Here is a 13429-nt window from a genome sequence, read left to right as displayed (position 1 = left end):
TGTCAGGCAGGTATAAAAGCAGCATTTAATTTTTGTATTATTTGTAAATCCAAACTCCAGGCAAACAGCTAAAAAGCATAATAGTACATGGGGGCATACATATATGCTTACTGCTTTTGTAAGCTCTTATCTTACTAATTATCTACTTTTTAAAGTTATAAAATGATCCTTCCCAAAATGCAAATTCATAAGTCCACCATCTTATTAAAAGCAAATTTACCCCACATGGAAGATGTCTTACCAGCTATTAAGCAAATAGCTGCAATGAACCTCTAATAGTGTCATCTATTGATTAATATGCGAATCTCTAAATTTACCTAATTAAAAATATGGAAGAATATGCATGAACAAAATAATAAAACTGAACAAAAAACAAACACTCACAATACACCTAAATAATGGTAAAAACGGCCCTGAAACAAGAAACTCAGACACAAGGGAAATATATGCCATGGTGAATTATGGTGGCTATGGGCAATGGTAAGTTTTGCTCTTGATTGTGAGCAGTGCTTGGTGTTATCAAACAATTTCTTAACAACAGGTAGAATTGCCCAATAAAGCATGACCAAGGCACTATCACAAAGGAGGGCAACTTTCTATATATAGAGGTTCTCAAGTGTGGCCCCTGACATCCCCAGAGGGCCTTGGATAATAGTCAGTGAATGTCATACCAAGAGAAATTTTTGTATGTAATAGGACACTAGGTAAAGAAAACACAGATCCTCCAAAAGGCCGCATAATATAAAAATTCCAAAAAACATTTAGGTTAGGTTAATTATCTTCCCCCCAAAATTGACCTTAGACTATATCAATGACATATGACTATGGTAGGGACATTAGATTGTGAGCTCCTTGGAGGGACAGTTAGTGACAAGACTATGAACTTTGTAAAGTGCTGAGTAATATGTCCGAACTATATAAATACTGTCTAATAATAATAATAATAAAAATGTAATAATAAATGCCAAAGACCCTGCTCTCCAATGCTAAACATTCCCTGTGAGATTTTCACTCAGTGCCATTTTCAACGGATAATACAATCTGTTTAAATCAATTCCAAAGTCAATGTACTATACAACTAATCTGAATTACAATCAAATCTATCAATATCTCAGATTAAAGTATCAACGCAAAAAGTTGTTTTGGATTCCAATATAATGGTGAACTATTCAACAAAATGCTGGATCAGTTTATGATTGATTTTATCAATTCAACATTTTCGTCATATTGATCTAAAACATTGCATGGTATATGGCTAGCTGATCCCTTCCATTGAATGATTTGAATTGAGGTTGACTATAAGGCCCATTTCAGACTTTCGATTGACCACAGCACTGTACCAAAGGCTCAATCGTGCTCCCAAATTATCTCATTCAACCAAATAGCAGTGGTTGGAAACTATTTTGCGCATGCATTTGTAAGTGGTTGTGGTTGCATTGCAGCAAAAGTCAACATTGCATCTCGCTGACAGTTGCCTTTCCTCCTCTAAGTAAGGAGCTGGAAAAGCAAGGGCAACTCATGCAAATGCATTACCTGTGGTGCAGTTTGCCGCTCCTGAGCACCCTCTATCTGGGAGTTGGCCTACCGCACAGGTTGCAACTACAACTGTGAAGGGGCCTTCACTGATCTCTATATTAATTTTAGGTCATTACATTTTAAAAAAGCAAAAGGTTTTATAATCAAGTTTCCAAAATATACCAGTAACATAGAGTAAAACTTTTTTATACATTTACTTGAAATGCATGAAAAAAAAGTTGAGCACATTTAGGCGCCGTTTGTTCAGAGAGGCATACTGACCCCTTATAAATGCAGTACATCACATTTGGGTTTTAATTCATCACAACACATAATTGTAATTTATTTGTGCATTTTCCTGCTATTAAAAAAAAGGTAGTTTCCCTTTTTATGAGTTATGTTGTCTTGGCAGCACATTCAGAATAAACAGGATGTTTAGTTTAAGTCAAGTTACCATGTGAACACCACTTATAGACTCTGTACTCAACACGCTAGAAGTAAATGATCATTGTTAGCAAGTGCAGGAGTCAGACTTTTACAGCTGAAATGTCCAGATGATGCTACTTCTAATGGACTCCAGCAGGCCCATTCAGTCTCTATTACAGTTATTGATCTCTGGTTAATTTAAATCACAATACCATCCAGATGACCAAAAACAAAGACACCACCTTCTTCACAGTTTCCATACAATCCAGTTTCGGGGTTGTTCCTGGCTGACACCTCCAATAAACAAAATATTCATATGTAGAATAGGAAAGCTGAAACTCTCTATTTTCAAGGGGAGCTACGTCCTGACTTGTAACTTCAATGCTGCAACGCTGATGTATAGTTTATTGACATGACATGAACAATCAGGGCCACATTTCCATGCTGGGATCAACATTGAGGAATATTTTCATGTTTTACAAGTCTAGATTAGAATGTTGTTACAATGTATCAATAAATTAATTATTGTCATTATTGATTATTGTCATTCTGCTCATGAAGGCAAAATATCTACAGAGGGAAATGATTTTGTCAAGCCTTATGGTCTCATCTCTCTCCAGCATTAGGCTAAGCTTCCAAAAAATTCTGGGCTATATAAGGGATGAGATTGGAAACCAAAAACTGAGTGCTGGTGATCTTTATTTCATCATAATCAGAAGTTCATTTCCTATCCTATTCAGATCTGATTGTTTTATTGGACCAGAAATCAGACTGAAAGTGAAAGGGGTCTCCAAATGGTGGAGCAGGTCAGTGCAGCTGGCACGCACTACTTATCTTGGGGTGGGTAAATTATTAATGGTGGTTAATGATCTTTCTGATAAGGGTTAATGACATATATGTGCATGCTTGATATAGCCCGCACATTGATACATCAAGCAGCCAGAAACAATAGAAATTGGCTGCAATAATCCATTCTGGATGATAAAGTCTAACCAGGGTATAAACCTAAAACCATTTCCTGATTTGACCATGATTAGCCAGATCAGGCATTAATTACCCCATCTAAAGTTACCCTAGAATTTACAGCATGGTCCTACAAAACAATGGTGTGTGTTCTTGTTCATTATATGATATTTGTACAGGACTTTGTCTGGGTATACTGAAAAGAACAATCATAGCACACACAACAAACACATGGGGGAAGGGATGTGATTTCAGCCAGAGATTATAGACACCTAATGGCTGCTTTATAAACCCAGTCTGGGTGTTTTTCTAAATTTTTATGTTTTATTCATTTTTCTTCCTCAGGTTTATACATCACATTGGTAATGTTTGCATGACAGTAATGCAATAATGAATATTGTATAATACTGATACATAATGCATGATTAAATATTTTTCTGAATAAAGAGAATGAAATGAATTTATTTTATATTGCACTGAATTCTGCTACATTGTACAAAGATCAGCTATAAAGAAATATTTGTTACTAATTTATATATTTTTTAATAATATTATTAAATCATTAATTAGTTTATAAAGCACCAACATATTGCTTAGCTCTGTACATTAAATAGGGGTTGCAAATGACAGACATACAAATGGCACAGGAGGAGGACTCTGCCCAAAAGAGCTTACAATCTAATAGGTGGGGAAAATAGTAAACAATAGTATTGAAAATGCTACCAGGCAATGGGAGACAGGTAGGGGTGTAGTCGTAAAAAAAGAAGAGGGGGCACAGTACTAGCCATGGCGCTAAAACGACTCGTGCCTGTGTGTCCGTGCCAGATTGATTTTGCCCATTACCGAAAAAAGTGAGGGTACAGCATGCCCACATGTGCCCACCCCTGGAGACAGGGGACAGAATGTTGTTACCCCATACCAGAAAGTGCCTAAACAATGTGTTGTGGGATGCTTTAGGGCCATTTATTTAGAATTGTACCCCCATGCACAAGCACAGAAAGTGGCAAAATACCTGTGCTGAAAAAAACTCATAATTTTCATACTTGGTATGGTGTCAGCAGCTAAATTAAAACTAATGGGCTGTATAAAACAGTGCACAATGCTGCGCAAAAGACTGCATGTTACGGTTATGTGCCATAAAATAACGTACGAGTGTGACCTATATGAATGACATCTGCAGATACAGATATGGAACATGCTTTTGGAAATCATATCAACATGGTAATGCTTATATGAGATTTTAGGGATTAGGTTTGAACTATGGACACATGCTTGTCACCCAAGACGAATGATCATGATCTAGTATATGCACAATGGTCCCCCAACATCATTTAGCAATCGGCCATTGTGGATCACTTAACGACGACAAACTTGGGATTACTGTCATTTCCATTTGGGGGAGGGATGCAATGGGGTGCTTCCTGCTCCCCTCCCCATAGAACTAAACAGCGCTGTTTGTACAACACTTGTTCCTTCCAGTGTTGCTGGAAACAACCACGATCACTTCCAGCGACAGAAAGCAGCTTTAAATTATTTGTTATACAATAGAGTTTAGAAAATATCTATTATATATTTGTGCATGTGAATATAAAATTATATTGTGTTCTATATATGTATTTCATTTTATAGACACACACATATCAAATATTTGTATCATTTTATATGCACATCTATATTACATATTTATTAGTAAATTACTATCATTATATAGTAAATTACTATATAATGAAAGTATCATTATATAGATGTGTGTGCAAATAAAATGATACTGTATATATTTATACTTTAATAGACAAATAATAAATATTGTCATACCTGATATATGTATGAATACATAAAATGATGCAGTAAGGTTAATTGGCTTCCCCCCAAATTGACTTTAGACTGTTAATGATATATGACTATGGTAGGGACATTAGATTGTGAGCTCCTTTGAGGAACAGTTAGTGACATGACTATGTACTTTGTACAGCACTGTGTATAATGTTGGCGCTATATAAATACTGGTTAATAATATTAATCATTATGATGATATTTGTACTATATGTGTATCTATGGTATATATGTAAATTTGTATAGGGTATATAATAAATTGGTTCTTCCAAATTTTATACAATCATTTCTTGCACATTATCCTCCTTTGCTGTAACATATTTGGGTTTTGCAGGGATAATGTCAGTTTACTAGGTGAGAATAGTTAGTTCTGTCAGTTATTGTAAGCTGGATGTTTTATTGTGTAACTGATGTTTTTTACAGATGCTTATCTTAAAACAAAAAGGTTTAGCCCGTCTTTCCCAGCTGCAGGACAAACAACAGGAGGTGTTGTGTCAGTAAAATTAGCATGTATTGTATGTAGAGAGGACGTTGGATGGAGTGTGAGGGGCGGGCGGGTTATATATAGCCGGGCTGCCTATACTTTGCATTCACTCTGCGCTCACTTCCCTGCATCTCTCTCTGCCCGGACTCCGGGAGCGGATCAGACATGGACCAAGTAAGTACCCCGACCTGTGCTCGCTGCCAATGCCTGCCATTCACCCACCTGTGCAGCTCACATGGCACTTCACCTGGACACATCACTTTTTTCCATTTTGGGTTCTTTTGCTGCCCATTCCTTGCGCTTCTGTCTGCTCTGACACTGATGGCATTCACTATGATTTTTGCTTTACTATTTTTGCTTTATGCTTTTTCATACACATGGAGCTTATATATAGTACTGCATGGCAGCTTTTATAGGGGTCTATTTAATCTTTTTTTAAAAAAAACTTTAGTTTTTTACATCATATATAATTCAATGAGTGCATGTTAGGTCTCTCATGGATAAATAGCCAATAGATGTAATTATTGATTGATGCAAAAATGATTTCTAAGTTGCTAAAGAAGTTATTTTCCAGTTTCAGATTCATAGCAGGAGGGTTTGGGGTTCAAGGGACAACCTGTGCATTTAGAGTTGTGGATGGGACTTACAGTTATGTTGTACTTATTGGAGGGTTGTGCTAGGTGAAGGTGTCTTTTTGGGTCAGTAGTGGCTCTGTGGTTGGATGATATCCTTAAAGCAGATGTTACCCATTTGATGTAGAACTACAAGTCTTATCATGCCCTGACAGTTGTGGCAGTGAATGATGAGCCTTGTAGTGCACAATGAATGGTGTCAGTGTGCCTTTACAATAGGTGTACTCCCTGCTGGTACATTCATCGTGTAGGAATATCTGATGGGTAGACAATGGTTCTTCCATTGTGTGTCGTGCAGGTACAGAGGATACTTCTTGGCACAATCCATGACCTAAGGGTCAATAATTGCTATGCTATTACTTCTGCATGTTTCCTGGCTGGGCTTCCTTCCAGCTTGTGTTTGGATGAAATATCAGAATGCACAAAGTGAGGATAGGGCAGGGAATACAGTAATATTAGAAGGTACACATAGCTAACAATAAAATCCTAACAATTAGCATATTGGAAAATAACAATCTAAAGGTGTATCACTGTATCCTCATAGTTTGCAACATTCATACAAATACTAGTAATTATTTAGTAAATATTGGGGAAGGGGAGGCTGTGCTGATCATCTTAGTTCTACCCAGCTAAACAGACATAGGGTAAGGTGATCAGATTTCACAATGATGATGGTCTGTAACCCAAAACTACCAATCAGATCTCAGTCAATCAATTTGGAATCTTCAAAAAAGTGAAAGATGACTTCGGAGTAATTGCAAACTTGTGGTTGGTGTTTTCTGTAAAAAAAAAAAAATAGTTTAGATTTCATATATCTTTTCCAAAAACACAATTTGCATATTGGAAAGCACCTAATATTTCTAATTGCACCTTTCACAAATGTTTGTGGACAATATAGGCAGCTTGTTGATCACCAGGTCTTGTGAATCAACAATTGTCATGCTGAAATCTGTAGTTCTACCTTTGCAAATGGTATCAATGTATGGTTAATGTATATACAGCATGCATAATCCTAATTTTTCCTGTAGCATTCCCTGCTTGTGCAGTTTTCTCACCCTTCTAAATTTGCTGTCTTGCACACTTGGCGCCAATTTCAAGATCTTGTTTGACCATTTCTTATTTTTGTCCCTGCCCAAAAAGCCGTTGGTTTTATGAAATCTGTTTCCTTTTTCTAGTTTTACCCTTACAGAGATTATTGGTGAGTAACACAAGCGTGTTACAGCAGGAAGAATTGTGCAAAGCTGTTCAGCTCGGTGCTTGCTGCTAGAGGGCGCCAAGCCTTTAATAGACTCCTATTATAGTGCCAGGTCTTTATTGCACCTGTTATAGAATTTATTTGTAGCTGCTTTGTTTATGTTTGTGACAATTTTTGCTACCAAAAAATCAATTTTATTGAAAATAGTTTTATTCAAAAATTAGTTCATGTGCCCAGCTTGAGCCAAATTGTTACATTTTTGGTTCAGTTATCAGCCCTGGTGTTTTATTTGCTCATTACTATTAGCCAATTCTTAGATTTCATTTTGGTGGTTTATAAAAAAGAAACGATCCTTGATATACCTTTCATGTAATAGGATAAACCCACAAACCGTTCAATTGTAGCTTAAAAATAATAGATTTTATGTTTCCTTTAAACTAGCTACTTCGGCTGAAAGTAAACCGTCCTTAACAGGGATGACAACCCGGTTTTCAAAATCCTTCTGCTGCTTTTAATTTTGTGCGGTCCTTTGTGTGATTTTAGTGTAATGGTTGCTTAACTGCATCCATTTAAGTTGTCAACACTTGGTATACAGTAGAGTGTGTGCCAAGTTGTCTATCAGTCATCATCTGACAGCTGCAGGTTAAATAGCAACTTGTTTGCATTTAGGATTTTACAGACAAAATGTGTCAACTGGCAGCTCTGTGTGCCTTTTGCTTCTTTATACCACACAGCCATTCTCCATTTGACAATGACAAAAGCTATATTGTGGGTGTTGACGTTCGGTAGTCACATCTGGGCACAACCCTATTCCAGATGGTATGTAACTCAAAACAGGCAATTTGTTGATAATCCAAGATTTATAATAGTACAGGGTTCTCTTCTTTGTCCTCATAGTAGGTTCAGATACCAATAAATTATTATTTTTAATTGTAAAACAGATTGGCGATGTATATTGCATATCAATGACTCCTGAACCTCAATCTTATATTATACTTTTCTTCTTTGCAGTTTTCTGGAGCAATCGATATCAACTTCATGGAAGACAATTCCTCTGACATCAATGGTTCGGATGATTATTTCGACTTCCAGGGTCTTTGTACCAATGACGAGAACAAGGACTTCAATCGAATCTTTCTGCCGACCGTCTACTCTTTCATTTTCCTTCTGGGAATTATCGGCAATGGATTGGTGGTGTTGGTTATGGGTTATCAAAAAAAGTCAAGAACTATGACTGACAAGTACAGACTGCACCTCTCCGTGGCTGACTTGCTCTTTGTGTTCACCCTTCCATTCTGGTCTGTGGATGCCGCCATTGGTTGGTACTTCAAAGATTTTTTGTGCAAAGCTGTCCATGTCATCTACACCGTCAACCTCTACAGCAGCGTTTTGATCTTGGCCTTCATCAGTCTAGATCGGTACTTGGCAATTGTTCATGCCACGAACAGCCAAGGCTCCAGAAAACTGTTGGCTGAAAAGATTGTGTATGCCGGAGTTTGGCTTCCAGCTATTCTGTTGACTGTTCCTGATCTAATCTTTGCAAGTGTCACCGATGTGGAAGGATACTACGTGTGTGATCGTATCTAGCCTCAAGAGAACCGCCAGAACTGGACAATTGGATTCCGTTTCCTCCACATCATGGTCGGTCTTCTTTTGCCAGGAATTATCATCCTCATTTGCTACTGTGTCATAATTTCAAAACTGTCACACTCAAAAGGCCACCAAAAACGCAAAGCCTTGAAGACCACCGTCATTCTCATCGTGGCTTTCTTTGCCTGTTGGCTCCCATACTACATTTGCCTCACCATAGACACCTTCGGTGTGCTTGGACTTGTGAGACTTGACTGCCAAACGGATAATACTATGCACAAGTGGATTTCTATCACCGAAGCCCTTGCCTTTTTCCACTGTTGCCTCAACCCAATCTTGTATGCTTTCCTCGGGGCTAAATTCAAGACTTCAGCTCAGAACGCCCTAACCTCTGTCAGCAGAGGATCAAGCCTGAAAATCTTGTCCAAAAAGCGTGCAGGACTTTCCTCAGTCTCCACCGAGTCAGAATCCTCCAGTTTCCACTCAAGCTAACAGTGCCTGTTGGCCAAGGACTTCTAAACGCAGACTGTTGTTGGTGTACATATTCCATATTCAAGGATTTTTATTGACTGTCCAATTTAAATGCCTTATTTATACTTTTTTTTCATACCTTTGTTTTAGGCAGGCCCTATGGACTGTTGATTGGTTCAAAATAAACTTGTTACATTTTCTCATCTCTGTGCCAAATGATCTGTCTATAATTCATCTGCATTTAAAACCCAACCATCCCCTACACTAAAAAGGGAACCATCATGATACCATCTACCTTATTCTGCAAATTGGTTTGAAGAATTGGAGAATCATCTCTTCACCAATCTAACTGCAGTAAATTAGTATCTAGTTACTGCATCTTACACATCACCATTGCTCTTTGCAATGCCATACGGAGTAATCCTGTTGAGTCTACAGCTTTTGTTAGTCCTCCACTATGCCTAGGTGCTTTAACTATATGAAGCATAAGCAAAATCATAGGCTGTAAGGTAGAAAAATATTAATTGGGCACCCAAGGTGGCTTCTCTTTTGTGTATTAACAATAGCTACATATTAATGCATTAGTCATTGTACACTGAACTCCAGGCAAAAACTAAATACACAGGTAAAATCCATACAAAGAATTTGTATTTGTGTCCCTCCAGTAATGGTATACACGCCTATGACACAAAGCACAGTCCTCTCTTAAAGGCAGGATACCTTATTATTCCCTGTGCCTTACCAGTTGTTTGGCTCCTTGTGCTGTCTCTCCTTTCCCTACTCTGAGCACTGCAATAGAGAAGACTGCAAGAAGCTGTGCTTGCATTACATTAAAAAAGAAAAACAAATTTCAAAATGTATTAATGAATACAGTGCTGCAGAAATTTGTGTCTTTTATAATTACCTGGAGCTCAGCATTAGGCATTGGCAAATTTGTATAAACAACAAGCGTGCCAAATCTTTGCGTGCTTGTAATGCCCGCATTATGTGCGCAAGACCTGTGTATATGTACATACACCATGATATTGTCTGGTCCTTTATTTATTCTGCAGTTTTGAATGTGTTTGTAGGAGAAAGCTAATACAAAAATTGTAGCAAGGTAACCAGTTGTGTACATGGAACAGTGGGGTAGTGAAATTGTGCTAGATTTTGTTAGTCGAGACCTTGTAGATAAGAAGGTTTAGCATCTGGCCTATGTACAGCATTGTAAAGGAATATACGACGGGAGGGATCAGAAGTAGATTCAGATGCTAAAGATAATAGCGATGCATCCTTTTAGAAGTTTGGTGCCGTTTATAGGATCTCAGTTGCTTATGAACTAAAATACATCATGGTAGAAGTTGTAGGTCTAAAACAAATGAGGGTCCACCAGTTATGATAGTTGTTTCATCATATTCATCTCATAACATAGTATCATTTAAAGGTGATATGTTTTATGAGACATATACAGGGTGCCATTGTTAATCTCCAAAAAAAAAAAATTACTGGTTCCCTGTCTGGCATTGGCTTCAATGCTTTCTGTGTCACTGACCCCAAACAAATTAGAAGGAACAACATCCAAACTCCTGCTCTGCATAATTATTTCAGGTCAGCTCCTGGGAATGTATCAAAGCCATGGGATCAGCATAAGAACTGGGCAGCCATCAAATTCATCAACGGCATCTCTATACAGAATGAATTTCATGCTAGGGTTAAAATCAGAAGTTGCCCTTGCAGTGGAGAGTTGTAGAGTTTTGCAGATCACAAGCAACCCCATTGCAAGGGTAGCTTTTGATTTACCCTAGAAATATATTTTGCAAATCACATTGTCTACAAGTGTCCAGTGATATTTGGAAACATTACCAACAATTGTGGTTTTATTGGGCAGCACAGACATTCCTTGTTTCAGAAACTTTGTCAAATGCTGTCTTTTGTCTCAGGAACTGCAGCACTGAGCCAGATTGGGGGTTAGTTTCTTAATCGGTAATTTTGACTAAAAGAACCTCATGCTTAAATACACTAAAAATTAACACCAAATGAGGTGTTCCAATGACCCAAGTAAGAATCGGATTGGTTCATCAGATTGATTTTACATCGTTGTGATAAATAGCCATCCGACTGGATTTATCTATATAGACTTTTTATGCCCATTACACAAAAATGAGCTTGTTATTATAAAAGATAATCAGATTTTGGTAATCAACTCACCAAATGAGTAAAATTTGGTTTATTATTCACTGTTTCATTAGGAAAGGTAGTTACTGTGCACGGTCAATGGCCAATTAGCTTTAATACATAATTCAGAAAAAATAAATCTAAATTAAAATAAAACTTGAGAACTCCCCCCAATGGTGCCAGTGCTATATGTGAATGCACTTATAACCACATCAACCTTTCATATGACTGTACTAGAAGGTATGTTTCTAATTCAGTATTTCTGTCCTTGCAAGTTATATACTGAAAGTTGTAAATACAATTATTTGTGGTGTTTGTTAATAAAAAATGTTAACTGAAATTTTGGTTTACTTGAGTTTATTCCAACACCCAACTCTGTAAAGTATTCATCTCAGCCACTTCGCCCAATTTATTATTTTTTTTTAAAGGGGGCCAACATTACACAGAACTTGTCAAAATCCATCCGTCTCTCAGTAGTGCTCACAATCTAATGTTCATCGTCATCTCCCCCCTATTGTTTGTTAATCCCCCCACCTCCTAGATTGTAAGCTCTTTGGGACAGGGTCTTCTCCTGCTGTGTCACTGTCTATATTCGTCTGCCATTTGCAACCCCTATTTAATGTACAGCGTTGCAAAATATGTTTGTGCTATATAAATCCTGCCTATTATAATAATTAATTATTATTATTAATAATAATAATAATAATAAATAGTCATGTGTCATTAACACAATCTAAGGCCAATTTTGGACAGAAGCCAATTACCCTACCTGTATGTTGGAGAAATCTGGTGCAAACATGGAAAAACATAAAAATGTAATGCATGTGTGTTCTGGCCCTAGTGGGAGCATAGTGCTGGAAGGGCAAGACTGCTTGCCCAAATAAATCATGCCAAATGTTTATCGTTAAAATACATTATGCTGCTATTATATAGGCAAGCTAGCAGAAAGCAGCAGCCTGGTTCTCTAGTGGTTTAGTAAGTCCCCTTCCCCCACCACCAAACACTAATCTAATTAACAGCACTCTTGCTCCTTAGCAATACATGCTGATTGCAGCAGTGTTTAGGTGAATGTGTTGGACTACCATAGAGCCAGGACGCTGCATTGTGTGATAAAAGAAGGGGTATGATTCTCTCATATGCTGCATTGTAGTAGCTAATCTACCCAGCCCATGAAACAAAAATATGCACTTTATTCAAAAAGGAAGTTCTGGAAATGCAAGAATGTTAAAATAATACATTATGTATAGTAAAGAGTGAAACCATAAATAAAAACAGGATCGTGTAGAATGTTCAGCCATGGAACGAGAATGATCTATCAGGCATTTGTAATACAAACCAGGACATTATCACAGTGTGCAGGGCATTATAGCACAGGAAAGAAGCTTACAACCTGTGTAATCCCCTTGTTTTCATTTGGGACCAAAAATGTTTTTACCTTGACCTGGTGCATGCCCTGTGATATTTCTTTGTGTCTGGATGTGGGGAGCAGATGGAACCAGTAAACAAGCCTGCATCTGCTACCACTTTGAAACCTGTCTACTGAAGGTGGTGGAGCAGTTCAGCTGTTTTGTCACTACACCTTTAATTTCCTTGTATGACATAAAGAGAACAAAGTTCATTCCATTGCAATGGAAAAAATAGGGAAAATGTAACTAAAAAATGTTTCCATTTGGATACTCTACCAACATATTAGGCTAAATAGAAGCATTGTAAAGGCGATTTTTCTTCACGTGTCAGCCCCTTCCATGAATGGCCAACACTTCCCCACCACTCCATTCGCTGCTGTACCTACTCTTTTGAAATGCCTTATTTTTTTCTGGAAGAAAAAGGTGAACTTGTGGAAACTCTTACAAACACAAGAACAATTTATCTATGCATTGCAACAAATTAATCCACAGTGGGTAGGTTTTCTGTAAAAAAATTTGATCTTTTTTATTATTAATATTATACAGGGGTTGCCTGTATAATACCAACACCAACATATTACGAAACACTGTCCAAAAAACAGGGGTTGCACATGACAGACAGATACAAACAGTTCAATCATAATGGCAGTGCAACCATTTAAAAAAAAACTTAATAAATAACTTTAAGCCAAAATTATATATTGTACTAGGATTGGTTGAAGTCCTAGTGTGGTTTAATTTTGTTGGAATGCTAATGTCA

The 13429-nt window shown here is 37.4% G+C and overlaps 1 protein-coding gene across 1 annotated transcript; it reads left to right on the top strand.

Annotated features, from left to right (window-relative positions):
* The first annotated feature begins 5263 nt into the window (after nt 1-5263).
* CXCR4 (C-X-C motif chemokine receptor 4) lies at nt 5264-11603 on the top strand. Its single transcript, XM_072418112.1, is given in 2 exon segments — nt 5264-5395; nt 8060-11603. Coding segments are annotated over 2 exon segments (1080 nt in total). The 5' UTR covers nt 5264-5386; the 3' UTR covers nt 9131-11603.
* Nucleotides 11604-13429: the final 1826 nt, after the last annotated feature.

The sequence above is a fragment of the Pyxicephalus adspersus genome, chromosome 7, assembly GCF_032062135.1.
Source record: "Pyxicephalus adspersus chromosome 7, UCB_Pads_2.0, whole genome shotgun sequence".
NCBI classification, from domain to species: domain Eukaryota; kingdom Metazoa; phylum Chordata; class Amphibia; order Anura; family Pyxicephalidae; genus Pyxicephalus; species Pyxicephalus adspersus.
This window is presented reverse-complemented; position numbering and strand designations above follow the sequence as displayed.